The 18,406-nt window shown below is 42.5% G+C and overlaps 1 protein-coding gene and 1 long non-coding RNA gene across 3 annotated transcripts in view; one reads left to right on the top strand and one right to left on the bottom strand.

Moving 5' to 3' along the window:
• Positions 1 to 18,406, top strand: part of LOC120442401 — a 30,120-nt gene that overhangs the window by 9,237 nt on the left and 2,477 nt on the right. The window contains exon 2 of the long non-coding RNA XR_005614718.1: positions 2,714 to 2,846. This is a non-coding gene — a long non-coding RNA (uncharacterized LOC120442401). The remainder of the gene's footprint in view (positions 1 to 2,713; positions 2,847 to 18,406) is intronic.
• LOC116333499 lies at positions 900 to 18,096 on the bottom strand. Of its 2 annotated transcripts, XM_039618961.1 has the most exons (11): positions 18,080 to 18,096; positions 17,357 to 17,422; positions 15,337 to 15,634; positions 14,880 to 14,939; positions 13,375 to 13,451; positions 13,074 to 13,148; positions 12,262 to 12,556; positions 11,633 to 11,658; positions 11,439 to 11,531; positions 3,381 to 3,473; positions 900 to 3,026 (listed from the first exon to the last, which is right to left on the bottom strand). In XM_039618961.1, the coding sequence occupies exons 3-11, from the start codon at positions 15,632 to 15,634 to the stop codon at positions 2,670 to 2,672; spliced, it is 1,374 nt and encodes a 457-aa protein (XP_039474895.1). In that variant the 5' UTR covers positions 17,357 to 17,422; positions 18,080 to 18,096; the 3' UTR covers positions 900 to 2,669. The 2 variants fall into 2 exon arrangements, with proteins under 2 accessions (XP_039474895.1, XP_039474894.1); XM_039618960.1 differs by lacking the exon at positions 18,080 to 18,096 and having other exon boundaries at positions 17,357 to 17,584.

Raw genomic sequence — 18,406 nt, 5'->3', positions numbered from 1 at the left:
ACGATGCAAACAGTTCCAATATACATCTGATCTGTTTTGTAAAAAATGGATTAAAGAACACTTGCTATAACTTCAACAGTGCCAGAAATTGGGGAGGATTAAACACAACTTTGTTCCTGGAGATGTGGTCCTCATGTTGGATGACTCTGCACCTCACGGTTCCTGGATCATTGGGAGAGTCAAAGGAGCTGCGCCAGACCAAAAAGGGCTTGTAAGCCAGTTCTGGTTAAGACCCCAATCAGCCATGTATGCATACCCATCACAAAGATATACCTACTTCAGGAGACCTCCGACCCATGATGACGACACCTTTGACACAACTTAACATGACTTATTTTGATTTGACTTTAACACTATGAGATGTACAGCATAGACTGACTATATATTTAGGCTAAGTGCTGGTAACCTCTGGATGACTGGCTGACCATGTGCAGACAGAAGAAGAAAAGACAAGAGAAAATGACTTTAATGGAATCTTTCTTATTAAAGAAATGAAAAAAAGCTTCATTCTAGTCTTCATGTGTATGCTTCCTGTCACACTAGGTTGGAGCTCTGTTATGGATCAGTAAAGGACACGTATAAATATTTTACAGAACAATGTGGAAGCACTTTATGATGTTTATAAATCTGTAATTCCTCCAGATTTAACATGAATGTTTACTGTAATGTTTCTGTGTAAGAGTGGCATTTAAATTATCTAATAACCTTGGGTATTATACTGTTCAGCTGTACTTTTATAAAAGGTTGCTGCCCGCAAGAACAAATAAGCCTGAAACACTGCAGGGCACAGGCCTGTGTGATTGTATGATGGAGGCAAGTGGGTTTAATTTAATTTTTTTAAAAACACCCCAGAAACAGAAATAACTCTACTGAATATTCAACAAGCCAAAGAGAACAGGAACAGGAAACACAGCTTTAATGTGGTGTGATGATAAAGAAATGGTTCAGACACAAAACCTCAAGAACACCAAACAGACCTGTAACCCATGTTTGGAAGCAAAATCAAAACCTGGTCAAAAAGTACAACCAGCAAATAAAAAGGCTTCGTTAGTTTATTACTGACATTCAAACTGTCTACTGAACTGCTTTTAAAGGAACACTACAGTTAGCAAAAGAAAGGATTAAGTCTGGAAGAAAATCATCTAACATTAAAGGTAACACCGTTTATCATTCACCATTTAACAGGAAGTCATTATCAGTCAGGCAGAAGGGAACAATGACGACTGTATTTGGTATGTAAAATTTTAAAAATGTATGTACAGAAGCAAAAAAGTGAAGAGAGATTCCATTTTCTCCTTTTTGTCTCAATAATTTTTGGTAATTACAAACAAAAAGTAGAAAAGCTCTTTCATGTGTAATGTTAGTGGATACTTCATCATCCACAACACATAACTATGTATGTAAGATAAGATAAAAACATTATTTGTTTCCCTATCATCTAAAATGTCTCAAATGTTACACAGAGTTTAAAAATACTTACAGCAACAAATGTATTCGTAGTAGTAATAGCATTATTATTATTTACAGTACTGTGCAAAAGTTTTAGGCAGGTGTGAAAAAATTCTGTAAACAAAGAAAGCTTTCAGGAATATAAATGATTGTTTTTTGGCCCCAAATGTATTCTGCAGCAGGACATTGACCCACACACAGCCAAAGTCACGAAGAACTATCTGCAGCATAAAGAAGAACAAGAAGTCCTGGAAGTGATGGTTCCCCCCCACAGACTCCTGATCTCAACATCATCGAGTGTGTCTGGGATTACATGAAGAGACAGAAGGATGTGAGGAAGCCGACATCCACAGAAGATCTGTGCTTAGTTCTCCAAGATATTTGAACAACCTACTAGCCGAGTCCTTCAAAAACTGTGTGCAAGTGTACTTAGAAGAAGGCAAAGGGTGGTCACCACAAATAATGATTTGATTTAGATTCCTCTTTTGCTCATTCACTGCATTTTGTTGATTGATGAAAATAAATGACTAACACTTCCATTTCTGAAAGCATTCTTTCTTTACAGCATTTGTTCTCACCTTAAACTTTTGCACAGTACTGTATATAATATAGGAGAACTTTACCTGAGGGTAACTGTCCAAACGTGTTACCTCCACATGAACAACATAGCATATTACCATGTTTGGGCCTGTTCTTGATGCTCCTCTTTGTTCAACCACTGAAGAACTCCAAGCACCTAGCTTCTTGGAGGCAGAAGCTAAAAAAAGATGCAGTCACTTAAAAAGTTTTTAAAAATTCTGAAAAAGTTCCTTGAGTCTGAAAGCACCTCTGATCCATCAGTCATTGGAACACTGGGAAAATCTGCAACTTCCAGAAGTGCTACACAAAGTGCCTGAAACTACTAACTCAACAACAACCACAGACCCGACAATCTGAACAGAGGAAATAATGCCAAAAACCTAACAGACCAGAAAACACTGCGAGATTTATCTCACATTACTTCTTACTACTTAGCCTTTTTCCTGTTTTGCACTATAATTTTGTCTTTCAAAATAAAAGGCTGAACTTCAAAACAAAACCACAAAACATTCAAAAAACTTGAAAATACTACTGAAATATGTGTGTCCATTGTATGTGTGACTATTTAATGGTCATTTACACCATGAGCTTAGAAAAACAGAGTGAGACGGGTAAAATTAAATAATCATAAAAATACACTTTTACACCTTTTTAATGGCCGTAATTTTCTTTCCTTGCATTTCAGCCTCTGCTGAGATCGGCATTGCCTCGCGGATTCTGGCTTCAACGCCTTCATCCATTTTGTAGCCAAGTGCCTCTGCCAGGAGACGAGTCCTCACAAAACACTCCTTCAGCTGCGTTTTTACGTTTACCACCAGGTGAGTGTTGCTTTTATTGAAGGCTGTGACTGCTTTGATTTTAACTCTCCCAGTGTGGACAGGTGCACTCTGAACCTGCACAGCTACCTTGGGAGTTTTGGTGGCTCCATTCAAATTCAGGGATGAATCACTGTTCACTGGTTCCTCCAGTTTAGCCTTTGATGGTTCTGAACAATCAGACTGAAAAAGAGCACACGGTTACCCAAAAACTCCAAATTACAGAGCCCCCTAATGGTCATGTGGTACTAATCTTTACCCCTTGTTTGTAAATCTGTTAATCCAATCCTTACATTTAATGTATTAAAATGTTAGCTCCTCCTTTTAAACACACTCTCTGGTTTCTTCCATTCACTAATCCGTTCCTTTGCTTTATTAATCTGTAATCTTGATTTACTAATATGTTCCCTCAGTTCATTTCCATTATTTATAAGCTATTCCCTTGTATTTTACAAAGCATTTGAATAACAATTGACTTATTAAAAAAGGAAGAAAATCCCAAACATTTGCACTCTGCAGTCTGGAAACAGCAGCTACCTTGGGAGTGTTTGTGGTTTCAGCTGACTTCATAGATAAATCGTTGTTCTGCGTCTTCTTCTTTTTGGGCTTCATTGTGCCGACAGGATCAGTCTGTGGAGACCAAATTAAAACAGAAAATCATTTACAGTGTAATTAAACACAAATTAATTGTGATGCAATGCAGGGGCCTTATGGTAAAACCAAATATAATTATTTATTTAATAAATATTATTGATAATTTTTAAATAAATATTATATATTAATATGTAAAAATATTAATAGATATATGAATACATTTTGACCTCTAATTGAGTTTCTCTATTACATCCTGTCAGTTATGGATGTTAACTGTGAGAGTGTAAACTGCCATTTAATAAACTTTTTGTTCAGTGGATTAATCTGTTAGTTTACTCATCTGTTGCCTTTTTTCTTCATTAGTTCCCCCAGTTTATTAATCAGTTTCCTTAATTAATTAATTTGTCAACTCAGTATATTATACACCTTTGATTTATTGAGTTTAATGTCTGGTTCCCTTGATGGATTAATAATGTCCCTCTATTAATTACTTCCCTAACTTTATTAATTTGTTAACTCAGTACTATTCGGTTTCTTTGGTTTATTAATCTGTTTTCTTTGTTTATCAATTAGTTCTCTTGTTGGTTCACTGACCTTGATTTATTAATTAGTTCCCTAAATTCATGAATAAGTTCCCTCGAATAATTCATCTGGTAACATAACTATAGTAATCGGTTCTCCAAGTTTATTGATCTGTTCCTTTATCTCCAAAAGTTGAATCTGTTCATCTGGACGTAGCGTTTTGTGGGAGAAACGTTTCATCACTCATCCAAGTGACTTCTTCAGTCTCAGCTGACTGCAGGTTTCCCCAATCTTATAAACAGTACATTTGCATAATGACTGAAACCAGCCCACTGAAGGAACAATGGGCTGTGAGGTCAGTTCCTTAATCATAATTATGCAAATTCCCATGACCATTGATCAACAATCACTGACCAAAACCCACTGATCAAAGACCACTGATCAATGGCCATGAGTACCATTCACAGAGAGTTGGGGAATGGCTGCAATCACAGCATTGTAAGATGGTGACAGATGTACCCTTAGGCTCCCTCCTCGATTCAGAGATGGTCTTTCCCTTTTCACGTAAATGGCCTCCTTGACTCCGCCCTCAAACCAGCGTTCCTCCCTGTCCAGGATGTGTACATCCTCATCCTTGAAAGAGTGTCTACTGGCCTGTAGGTGTAAATAAACTGCAGAGTCCTGGCCTGATGAGGTTGCTCTTCTGTGTTGTGCCATCCGCTTCGCCAGAGGTTGTTTGGTTTCCCCGATGTATAAATCCTGGCAATCCTCCTGGCACTTAACAACGTACACTATGTTACTCTGTTTGTGTCGGGGGACCCGATCCTTGGGGTGGACCAGTTTTTGGCGCAGCGTATTTTGGGGTTTAAAAGCCACAGAGACACGGTGTTTAGAAAAAATGCGTCTCAACTGCTCCGATACTCCTGACACATACGGGATCACTACAGGTTTTCGCTTGGGCAGCGGTTGTCCTTCTCTCCTCGATCGGCTGGAGCTTTGTTTAGGTGCCTTTCCAGCTTTGACAAAAGTCCAGCTGGGATAACCACATTTACTCAGGGCCTTCTTGATGTGCTGTTCTTCTGCCTCCCTGGCCGCTGTGTCAGTGGGGATAGTGTTCGCTTTGTTTTGTAGCGTCCTGATGACTAGGGATGGGTATTGATAAGATTTTCACGATTCCGATTCCATTTTCAATTCTGTTTAACGATTCGATTCTTTATCGATTCTCTTATCGATTCTTTTTAAAAAAGGAGAACACTAAGGTCGATTAGCTTAGAACTTTGTTTTATATCTTCTCTTTGAACAAGATAGAAATTTAGGAGTAATATGGCCTTACAAACCCAACAGTGAGATCTTAAGAGATCCACAGCCTACGGCTCTTCAATGGGGTGTCACAGGGTCCCCGGAAAAAAAATTGTAAATGTAAAATAATAAAATAAATATTCTTCTGTAGCAATAACAAAGTATAACATAAATTATTCTGTAGCAATTACACAAGAATATCCAGTAATGTCCCTGCCTACAATTAAACACATTCACTTACCGAAAATCGGGGGCATCTGCTGTGGCAAATGGGTGCAAGCCTTTTACCACAAACTTGGTCACTGCACGGTGACATTCGTCTATCCTGGCCTGAAAGGAGACGCTACCGGTAGACTGCAGAGACAACTGCCAGCATCTGAGCCAGCCAGATTGTCTCTCTCATCATGGTCACCTAAATGCACAGTAATGGCAGGTTTTGTAATAAGGCAGATCGCGCTAACATAATATGCACCGTTAATTGATTATTTACCTGCCGCATTAATGGGAGAGGACGTGCAAACGTTACCGCTGCTGCTGGGTTGAGATTCACGAGTCTGGAGCGGAATTAAAAACACGACATTCATTTAAGGTCATCGCGTGTTTTGTGAGCAAATGCTTTTGCATATTCGTAGTGTTTCCTCCCTTAAATGAAATATCTACTTTGCAAGTATTGGCGCCGAGAACGTAAACAAAGGCGAGGTAGGCGCGGAGGGCTACGGGCTAAGCTAAAGCTAACACCACATCGGCTGCCTTTACCCAGTATTTTCCTCGCCAGTGTCCATTCTCTGGCAAACAAAATGGATGAGATACGGCTCTCCATGACTAACAACAGACGGATTATGGACTCAAATGTCATGTTTTTCACCGAAACATGGTTGAACAACAGCTGCCCGGACAATGCTATCGAGTTAGCAGGACGCCACACACACCGAGCCGACAGGCTAGCAGATGACTCCGGCAAGACCAGAGGTGGAGGTTTGTGCATTTATATTAACAATGCTTGGTGCATGAACTCCACTACTACTGAGAGTCACTGCTCACCTAATGCGGAGTTTTTAATGGTCAAATGCAGACCTTATTATCTCCCCAGAGAGCTCACTTCTGTCATACTCACTGCAGTGTATATCCCCCCCGACGCTAATGCTAGGTTGGCTATGAAAGAACTTTCTGCAGCCATTAACAAACACCAGAATAAACACCCCGAGGCTGCTTTTATTGTTGCTGGCGACTTCAACCACACCAACTTAAAGACAGTCCTCCCAGATTCCACCAACATGTCTCCTGCCACACCAGAGGAGACAAGACTTTAGACCATGTTTATTCCAACTTGGCTGGAGCCTACAAAGCAACACCCTCCCCACATTGGACAATCGGACCATCTCTCCTGTTCCTCACACCTAGGTATTCACCACTCATCCAACGTGTGAAACCTGCTGTGAGGACAATTAAAGTGTGGCCAGAGGGACAGACGCAGTGCTCCAGGACAGATTTAAAAACACAGACTGGAATATGTTCACCCACACAGACCTGGACCAGTACGCCTCATCTGTACTGGATTACATCTCCGAAACCACAGACAGTGTCACCACCCAGAAACGGATCACCATGTACCCCAACCAGAAGCCTTGGATGAACCGGGATGTTCGTCTCCTCCTGAAGGCCCGCAACACTGCTTTTAGGTCAGGAGATGCACACGCCTACAGTACAGCCAGGGCTAATCTAAAGAAGGGCATCAAAAAGCCAAACACCATTACAAAAAAGAAGGTAGAAGAACACTTCTCCAACTCCAACCCCGACGCATGTGGCAAGGACTCCAGACCATCACAGACTACAGGACCACCAAACCCTCCCCCGCATCCTCTGATGTCTCCTTCCTCAACGAGCTCAACAACTTTTATGCTCGTTTTGAGCGAGGAAACCCCACAACCACAACCATAACAGACATGACGCCAGACCACCAACCTCTGACTCTCTCCCCCACCGATGTAGGAGCGGTGCTGAGCAGGATCAATGTCCACAAGGCTGCAGGTCCTGATGGCATCCCCGGGCGTGTTCTCAGAGCGTGTTCTGGGGAGCTTGCAGGAGTCCTGACAGACATATTCAACCTGTCCTTGGCCCACGCTGTGGTACCGGCCTGCTTCAAATCCACCTCCATCGTCCCCATACCCAAAAACTCCAACCCATCTAGCCTCAATGACTACCGCCCAGTAGCACTCATCCCCATCATCACTAAGTGCTTAGAGCAGCTGGTCTTAGCACACTTCAAATCCTGTCTCCCCCCCACCCTGGATCCCCACCAATTTGCATACCGCCAGAACAGGAGCACAGAGGATGCAGTCTCCATCGCACTGCACTCTGTCCTCTCACACCTGGACAACAACAACACCTACGCCAGAATGCTGTTTATAGACTTCAGTTCAGCATTCAATACAATCCACCCTCACAACTCATCAGGAAACTGACAGACCTGGGCATCAGTTCCCTCATCTGCAAATGGTTACTGGACTTCCTGACCAACCGCCCCCAACATGTCCGGCTGGATAACCGCTGCTCATCAACAATCACAATGAACACCGGTGTACCACAAGGCTGTGTGATGAGCCCTTTCCTCTACTTCACCCACGACTGCAGACCTGCTGATGGTTCCAACACCATCATTAAGTTTGCAGATGACACCACGGTGATTGGCCTCATCAGTGACAACGATGAGACTGCCTACAGGGAGGAGGTGGATCGTCTGGCTGAGTGGTGCGACACAAACAACCTGCTGCTTAACACTGAGAAGACTAAGGAGCTCATCATGGACTACAGGAGGAATGCTGACCCACATCCACCCATCCACATTAAGGGGACGGCTGTGGAGTGTGTGAGCAGCTTCAAGTTCCTGGGAGTCCACATCTCTGAGGATCTCACCTGGACAACCAACTGCTCCAAGCTGGTCAACAAGGCTCACCAGCGCCTCTTCTTCCTGAGGACTCTGAGGAAGAACCACCTGTCCTCAGACATCCTGGTGAACTTCTATCGCTGCACCATCGAGAGCATCCTGACCAACTGTATAACAGTCTGGTACGGGAACTGCTCTGCCTCGGACCGGAAGGCGTTGCAGAGGGTCGTGAAAACTGCCCAGCGCATCGCCGGAGCACCACTTCCTGCCATAAAGGACATCTACAGGAAGCGGTGTCTGAAAAGGGCTGGGAAAATCATCAAAGACCCCAGTCACCCATCACATGGACTCTTCACCCTCCTGCCCTCTGGGAGGCGCTACAGGAGCCTCCGGACTAAGACCACCAGGTACCGGAACAGCTTCTTCCCCACAGCTGTCAGACTCCTGAACTCTGCCTCCTGACATCTGACCCACGTTAAACTCATGGACTGAACATACACACACCCACAACCACTAGCACTTTATCACTATCACAATATCCACATATCTCACTTATCCTAACTGCACTACTGTATAGTTCTGTGTAAATAATCATTCTGTACATACGATAATTTTTAATCCTACAACTGTTTATAACTTGCATAGTTCACATTTCTGTATAGCTGTATATCTCAGATTTCTGTATAGTTTTTTATTTCATATTTAGATCCTGTTCATAACCTGTACATAGCTTGTACTCACTACAGCCTGTACATACTTATAGTTATAGAATATTCATAACATACTTCACACTGTGTACATTATAACATACCATAATAGACCCATTTCTGTAATATACTTACACATCTATATTATTGCTAATATATATTGTAATATATCTATATCACGGCTAAAGCACTTTCTGGATGGATGCAAACTGCATTTCGTTGCCCTGTACCTGTGCATGTGCAATGACAATAAAGTTAAATTCTATTCTATTCTATTCTATTCTATTGCAAGTTGCCCTGTTGCCATCCGTTCTCGTAAAGTATGACCAAACTTTTGAGCGTTCAAGGTTCAAGGTTCTTTATTTGTCACATGCATAGTTATACAAGTACAACACACAGTGAAATGTAGCCTAACACGCTCCTCGACATGTGCAAAAATGGGGGGGGCAGAGGAAGAACATTATATATATATAGTATATACATTAGGTGAATGTGCAGTAGCAGCAGCAAGCAGGTGAATTCTGTACATTAAATGAATTAAATAAGAATAGACAATCTGACTATTTTACAGAATAGACAGTATAAACATATTTAAAATTAAAGGAATTTGAAATGTACATTGTGCCGGTGGGTTTAGAGTGTCTGGAAGAGAGTCCTGTCTCAGTCAATTATAGATGATGTGAGAGGGTGTGTGTGTGTGTGTGTGTGTGTGTGTCGGGGGGGACTTGGAGATGTTATAGGTGACCGAGTTGATCATGCAGACAATCGGTCTTAAAGGTGCACCCTGTTTATGTATCTTCGGTAAACCATACAGCCTTGGTGTAGACTCCCCTGGGTACAGCCTGTGGTATGAGGTCCGGTCGATAGCCTTGTCTTGTTCTAACTGCTTCAGACAGTCTATCACCCTCTTCCTGTAACCACTTCCTGGGTCTCGTTTCAGTGGCTCATAAGTATTTTCATCACTGAGTAGTGACAAAATCTTCTCATGATAGTCTTTCTGGTTTAGCAATACTGTGCACCTCCCCTTGTCTGCCGAAAGGATGATAATGTTGTTGTCATCACTAAGTGATGTGAGTGCCTTCCTCTCCTCCATGGTGATGTTGGATGCTGGGGGCTTTGCATTGCTGAGACAGGCCGAAACTTTCATCCGTAGTTGCTCTGCTTCCACTTCTGCAATATTGTTGTTACGAATTGCTGTTTCTGTGGCTGTGATCAGCTCCACTAGCGGGATTTGTCTCGGTGTGATGGCAAAATTCAACCCTTTAGCAAGGATGTTTTTCTCTGTTTGGGTGAGCTGTCTGTCAGACAAATTCTTCACCCACTTGTCCACATCCTCCGAGTCACATCCTTGTCTCTTCTGGCCACTGAGGACACTCTCCGTATTTTGCGGTTGTTTCCGACGTACAACAAGTAAGTCAAACTTCCTTTGTTGCCTGGTCTTAGACTTCTTGTGCTGTGCTAGACGAGCCTTCTCAGTAAAGTCAAACACCTTTTTAAGAGTATTCTCATCTAAAAGCATAGTCAGTCTCTGTCGGATCCGCTCCTCTTGAGATTTTAGCATGTCGATGGTAAAATTTGTTTGCCTCACCCGTTCATTAAGCAACTGATGCTGTGCCTTCTGGAGGATTTTTGTTGCCCGGAAGCCTTTAACTGAAGAGCTCATTTGCAGACTTTTAGGAGTAATCCTGTTTTGTCGGCATCTGAGGCTGAATCTCAGGTGGTTCCTGTAGTCCGCCATCTTACGTGCTGTTTGCTCATACTGACGTACAAGCTTTAGGCAGTCCTTGCCAAAGTGGGTTAAAAGGTCTTGATGCATTCTCAATCATCCAGGAAAGTAAATCTCCAAAAGTTGAATCTGTTCATCTGGACGTAGCATTTTGTGGGAGAAACGTTTTGTCACGCATCCACTCATCCACAGCCCATTGTTCCTTCAGTGGGCTGGTTTCAGTCATTATGCAAATGTACTGTTTATAAGGTTTGGGGAAACCTGCAGTCAGCTGAGACTGAAGAAGTCACTTGGATGAGTGACGAAACGTTTCTCCCACAAAACGCTACGTCCAGATGAACAGATTCAACTTTTGGAGATTTACTTTCCTGGATGATTGAGAATGCATCAAGACATCTGTTCCTTTAATTTTTTAGTTATTTTTAATTTATTAATTTACCTCAGTTTATCAATAGGTTCTCTTAAATCATGACTTTGTTAACTCAGTTTATAAATCTATTCCCTTCTTTTACTACTTACATTTATTATTCAGTTCCTTATGTTTACTAATTACTAATTACTTCCCTCGTTTTATTAATCAGTTCCCACAATTCTGGTTCCTCAGTTTACCAATCAATTCTATAAAATTATTAAGCTGTTACCTTGATTTATTAATGTACTCCCTCAGTTTATTTCCTCTCTTTTATTAAGCTGTTACCTTATGTTATACTAAAAAAACTGAATAAAAACGGGCTCAAAAACAATTCAAACACATTTACACCCTGCAGTGAGTAAACAGCAGCTACTTCGGGAGTTTTGGTGGCTCTGTTCAAACTCATGGATGATACAGTATTCATAGGCCATGGGCTGAAAACAGCAGCTACCTTTGGAGTTTCTGTGGTTTCAGCTGATCTCAGGGATGAATCTTTGTTCTCCGTCTTCTTCTTTTTGGACTTCATTATGCCGACAGGATCAGTCTGTGGAGACCAAATTCACAACAATCATTAATTAAACACAAATTAATTGTGATGCACTGCAGGGGCCATGTGGTTAAAAATGGTGGTTTATTTCTTCTTACCTTACGCTGGGAGTTTATCCGTTTACCTTTAAAAGAAGAAAAATGCTGTTAAGATCTGGCTTCTGTTCGAGAAGCAGAAAACAAACTCTAACTTCAAACTGCGAGCTGATTCACTCTGAGATCAGACACTGAGTTTTCAGGTCCTGAAAAGCTGATCACAGTATGTTCAATCAGCTCCTTAGTTTAGTAGCTGGTTTAAAAACCTGCTGCGGATGTTTTCATGTGTGGACTGCAGACATGTCAGTGTAAGTGCAGAGGTGCTTTGTTCATCGTATGCTGAAATAAGAAGCAGTGTCCCTGAAACAGCCATCGTCTGGATGGCAGCAGGTGTTGCCTCAGTACCGGTCTGCAGGTTTCTCTGTGTGTGCAGAGATTTCAGATTCAATGAATCCTTTGATGAACTTTTGCCCCTGCTCTCCACAGAGAGGAGGATCCTTCCCCCCTTAAAGGCTCTGCGTTTTTAGGAGTTACAGTAGGGACATGATGGTTTAGATTCTCATTTTAATGCAAAGTGGACTAAATGCTGCACATTAAGCTATAAAAACAGTGTTTTTTGTGATAAAAGCTTGGTCCCACCACAGACTGTCTGTAGAAGTCTGACATTAACACACCTCACAGTGTGACCTCACCCTTCTTCTTCTTTTCCTGTTTGCTCTTCAGTTTGTCCACAAAGGGTCGCAAGTGTTTCTGGACTGCATCGTCCCTCCGAGGTATCTGATCTAGTGCTTCTTTGACTTTCCGGATGGAAGTTTCCACTCCGAAACGCTCAATAATCTTTTGGGGCAAGTGTTCTTTGAACTTAGTGGTTTTCTTCTTTTGGAGGATTTTCAGAAATGTCAGCATCTCATTGTACTGAGGGTTGTTCAGCTGCCCGAGGATGGCAGTCAGAGCTCTTTTCCAGTTTGTCTCTGAAATCGTTGGCACCTGAGACACAGAGACATACTGGACTCACACAGCTGTGTTATTTTAGATTATACATTGAAACAGTAAATTTAGAAAATCAATCACAGTGTAACTCCGGCAGTGAAGAGATCAAGAGACAGTGTCTTCTGAGTCTTTTTCATTTCTCTGTTATTGTCATTCAAAACTTCACCGCAACTATAAAAGTGAAGAAAGTCCAAAATCTGGAGGCAGGTATTTGTATGTTGATCTGGAAATAGTTATATCTCTTTCTAATCATGAGCTGACACCTCACATTTATCTGTTGACCCCTTTCAGGGGCCCGACCCTCAGGTTGGACTAGTGTACCTGTATTCAAATCAGAGTGAACAATAAATACTAAGATTGAGGCTGTTTCATGCAACAATCCTCCAAAACCACAGACCGGATCATCCTGCAGCCTCCCTCAGTTTACCAATCAGGTTCTTTGACTTGTTAATCGGTTCCCTCACTTTAATAACATGTTCCCTCTGTTCCCTTGTATTCTGAGAGCAGCAGGTACCTTGTGAGTCTTGGATGCATCTTTGTTTTCCATCTTCTTCTTCTTCTTGGACTTTTCTGCTGTCCCAGGATCAGTCTGAGGAAACCAGCAGCTCAAAATTAAAACAGGCGATCATTCATTAACTCAGAGGAATTAATCAGAGTTATGTTAATGTAACGCAGGGACTGTGTGTTAAACACTGTATGAAAATATGAATAATCTGTCAACATGGATTCAGTGTCTCTGTGTTTGTCATGTCATCACCTTCCTCCTCTTCCTCTGATTTGAGGAGATATAAAAGCAGCAGAATAAATGACCATACCTGACTGAGGGAGTGGTTCAGTGCTGATGATGATGACTTCTCTCCTACTTTGTCAGGCTGGCAGCTTTTCTGCTCACCTATAAGAGAAGAAATTGTGTTACTTTGGTTTGAAGGTAAAACCCTCAAATCTGTCGGTTTAATGCAATATAGTTGTTTGGAGCCGGACACATGGATACACCCTCCTGTAGTTCCCCACCCAGAGGAAGAGCTGCATTGGTCCAGTCTTTGTGGATTAAGTCCAATCCAAACTGGCTTTTGGAGCCTGTACTGTCAACTCTGTGGTGGCCAGTGAGCCTCAGCTTGTGTTTGAGGCTGAGAGATTACCAGATATAGTCAGGCTCACCTCGACGCACAGCCAAACACCAGCCCAGCATCAGATGTGCAGCCACATGGAGACTCAGCTGAATCCATGAGCAGAGCTGTGTGATCATAACCTGGGCGTGAGTTGGTGCCCTGCTGTGCTCTGGTGTTTACTGAGGATGTGCTGGGAGCTCTGGTCTGGTCTTCAATGATGAGTCAGTATGGGCTGAGTTACCGATCTCAACTACTGACTTAGCTACATGCAGCTGTGGTTCCTGTTGTGGCACCAACAACGTGACGGCCAACAAGCCACAAGCTAACCATTTCTTATTGAGTTTGATTAGCTTGTCTAGCCTTTGGAGTTTTTGAGTCAGCTCACAGACGTCAGCTGGTCAACCAGAGTTGATTTGATTGACGGGTCTTTGCTACACTGCATGGATATCAGGGTCAGAGCCTCTGGATTAGCGTGGTGGTCCCACGTTTTAAAGAGGGGCACCAGAGTGTGGTTCGTGCAGTAATCAGGACTCACACTCCTCTGTCGCCCTGGGAAGGGAAGTTAGATCATCCTCACATTCTGGATGATGCACTTTTCATCCCAGCTATGCAGCATGGGACCAATATTTACCCTCTCACTGAGAGCGTGTGGAGGTTTGCGTCTCTTATGTCTCTTGTGGTGTCTCCCTGTGGGATGTCTTGTAGGAGGAGCTCTGGGAGTACCGAGTGTCAGGTCCGTTGTTACAGGTTACTCAGGGCTATGCAGGAACCGACAGTAATCACACTCGAGTGTAACCAAAACAAGTGCACCAAGACCCTTTGGAGGACACGGTCTCGGTCCTGTTCCAAACAAACACCAGATCCAAAGAAATTACCAGGAATGCTGTAAGTTGGAGCAAAGCGCCTTCCTGTAGCCACGCTTTGCATTCTGGGATGCAGCAGGATGCCATAGATGTCAGTTCAGGCAAGTAACTAGCTGTTACATTTATGTAAACTCACCATGTTATCTACCAGTGCAGTGTTTTACTTTTGTGGCTCCTGCCTTCAGACATGTCTGACCAATGAGTGGACTCAACATTCTCTGATGGTTAGAGAAACATTTTGGTTCACTTGAGTTTTTCTGTGATCAGAAAAACCAAACTATAGGTGTGAAAACAACATTAACCTTCAGCAGAACCACTGTGACTCCATACAGATAGATGTGTACTCACCAGCTCCATCCTTTCTGTCTGCTGACCTCAGAACAGTTTCACTCTGTTTCCTCTTCTTCCCTGAAAGTGACATTTTTAAAAGTTGAGCACACAGGTTGTTAAAGTCATGTGAGGCAGCAGTTTTCTCCACAAAGTAAACATGAAACCCTCCCAGTGCTCCCTGGTTTAATGTGGGAACGTGTGATGTGTATGTGGCACTTTCATAAAAACGAACAAGTTTATGTTAAAATACATTTTTTGACTGTTCAAAAAATGTGGAATTACAATAACATGAATAAACCTGAACAAGTAAAGTCTTAGATTCTCATTTGAACATGTAGAAAGACATCTAAACATCAAACATCTAGAAAAAAAACCCTCTTTATTATCACCTGAACTGACCATTAAAGCTTCTGCTTTCACTCACAGACCATCTGTAGAAGCTTCACATAAACATCAGGTCACAGTATGAACTCACCTCTTCTCTCATCCTCCTGTTTCTTCTTCAGTCTTTCCACAAAGGGGCGCAGTCGGTCCTGCACTGCAGCGTCCCTCCGAGGTATTCGATCCATTATTTCATTGATTTTATGGACAGATGTTTCCTCTCCGAAGTGCTCGATGATTACTTGGGGCATCTGTTCTCTGGACTCAGTGGTCTTTACACTTTTGGGGATTTCTGATAGAAAAAGCATCATGGTCTTGTACTGTGGCTCATCAAGCTGTTTGACGATCTGGAACAGAGCTGTTTTCCACTCTTCCTCCAAAATTGTTGACATCTGACACACAGACAGAAACGCTCTGTTACACCAGCTCCATAAAGCCAACACACTGTGCAGTTTTCACTGCATCTCACATTCATCTGAGAAGTTTTCATTTCTACTTTCAGCCTTGTTTCCATATTTATTGTAACGCAGTTCAATGGCCCCGCCCTCTGAGAGCTCTCGTGTAAAAAAGGGCATTTTAGGGGTCATGTGACTCATGCTCTGCACAAAGTGATCCAAACAGATCAGATAATTATGATAATAAAATGGTGATTAAAATCTAACAGTAAAATGCAGCGCTGTAACAAATAAGAGATAATTGCGACAGAAACTGGTTAATCTGGTGATTTATGGCAGTAAAGTAAACATTTGAAATCCAGTTTTTATTTTTGTCACTGAGCACGCTTAGTGCTGCTGATTACAGCCTGAAACTTTAAACTGGATCCACTGAAACATTGAAACAACCTGATGGAGGACACGTGGAAATCACTGCAGATCAAAGGGAAATGAATGTGATTGGCTGAACAGGTATTGTTGGTGTGTGTTCTGTTTCCAGCAGTGAGAAAGCGATTCAGCAGCAGATCAGAATAACAAACAACAACATTTAGACATTTTCACCAAATGAGTACACGCACGTTCCTGTGAAAACACATCCCACAATTTGTGCTTCGTTCAGTGGGTTTAGTGAGGGGCAAGCTGGACATATAAAACATTCCCCCAGCTGAGAATCAGCACTGCTCATCAAAGTGAAAGGAACACTTTGAGAACACCTCAGATCTCATCGATCTGACGTCTGTGCTAATATGGATGGAGTGAGAGGATGTCTCACTGTTTGATGGAAAAGAAGATCAATGCCAACAAACACCCCCCACCCCCTCACCTCACCTGAACCATGGTGTGAGTAACCCTCATCACTCAGTCCACTCACACACAGACTCTATACTCAGACCAAGTGTTTTCTTTGCACTACCTCCAACCACTCTGTAACCTGTCCACTAATGTGTGCCTGTCTCTTGATTGTATTTGCTCCTCTTGTCTGTTATTTATTCCTGCTGTCCTGCAAGTTATATTTTTATTCCTGCACAGTTGGTGCAGAGCACCCACAATTTTGTTGCACATGTACGATGACAATAAAGGTCTATTCTATTCTACATGAGGCCGGGTGTTGTGCACCAGGAGGACCCGAGGACCCAGTCTGTCACATGTGTTCAGGGTGAACCTGCTCTCATCTGTGAAAATAACAGGGTGCCAGTGGTCAACTGTTCAGTTCTGTTATTGTCTGTCTACATGGTGTTGGGCCGTGAGCACAGACCTACTGTTTCTGATTGTCTGCTCACAGACGTTCACACCACTGACCTGCTGCAGGTCATTTTGTAGCTCCGACACTGCTCATCCTGTTCCTCTTTGCAATAAGGAGCAGCTACATACTACATACACTGTATACAGATTTTTGCAGAGGTGGCGTGTTCATGGTCTGCTGAAATAAAGCTTCCCTGAAACAAACATCTTCCTGATGCTGCCTGAGGACAGAGCTGCTGGAGAAGCTGTTTCAATCTCCAGAGTCCTGTTGTCCTAATGACACGCACTTACAGGAAACAGAAACCATAACAGGCGATAATCTGCTCTCACATTTCTATGTTCAAACCACAAGATCACCAATAGTTTATGAATGTAAAATTCTTAACTTTAATACATTTATTTTGTAACTTTCAGGGAAAGCATTTAAATGATACTCACTCCTGCTGGTTTTCAGCTGCAGCTTAGTTTCTTTATGAGTTTCAGAGCAGCCAGTAGTTTCAGGTTCTGCAGAAGGCGGGAAAGCTGCTCAGTATCATATTTCACCATTCAGGGTCTGTTACAGGTGTGATGACAGTGGAGGTGGGACATACCACCTTAACCTTTTTAACTTGTTTGCTTGCCACATACACACTGATAATAACAGATACACACACACACACACACACACACACACACACACACACACACACACACACACACACACACACACACACAGATTTTTAGCACTGAGTGTTTGTTCAGAGTTCAATTTTGATCCTCCTAACAGGCAGTTTCAGAGTCACAGTCCCCATCCACCCCCATCCTCATATAGAATGGTTTTGTCCACTTCCTGTCTTCTCTTAAAGCAACACACATAAGTAAGCAGGGTTATTATAGTTCACACATGTGGTTCAATTCAACTTTATTTATATAGCTCTAAATCACAACAGCAGTTGTCTCCAGGTGCTTCATACTGTAAGGTGAGGTGGACTTTACACTGGGAGATAAGACTTACTACACGGTCCTCCAACACACACCCTACACAGGACTCTTATTAACTACAGGCTGAATACACAGTTCAAAGTCAAAGTCAGCTTTATTGTCAAAAACCACATGTACAGATCATACACAGGAATTTGAAATTGCAGCGCTCCCACAGCCCTCAGTGTTACACTAAACAACCTGCTGCGGATGCCTCCGCGCTTGCCCCTCTTCTGTTTCCACTGTGAGCCAGATCTAGTAGCGGGGGTCGCTGATGGTAGATGCCTCCGAAGCAGTCCGCAGTTCCTGGGTGTGATTCGTAGCTCTTCCACGTGTGAAAGGTTCATGGATTTGTGTCTGTTGATTTTGAGCAGGAGCTTACGACTGTATGAAAAAAGAGCATAACGAAGACAGGAACACGTCTGTCCACGCCGCCATGTTGAATGTTTCAAGGTGTCTCAGCACAAAGATACAGCTTCTCACATAAATGCTACATCCCCAGACAACAATAATAATAATAATAACTTT

The sequence above is a fragment of the Oreochromis aureus genome, linkage group 10 (assembly GCF_013358895.1).
Source record: "Oreochromis aureus strain Israel breed Guangdong linkage group 10, ZZ_aureus, whole genome shotgun sequence".
In the NCBI taxonomy this organism is placed as follows: Eukaryota; Metazoa; Chordata; class Actinopteri; order Cichliformes; family Cichlidae; genus Oreochromis; species Oreochromis aureus.
This window is presented reverse-complemented; position numbering and strand designations above follow the sequence as displayed.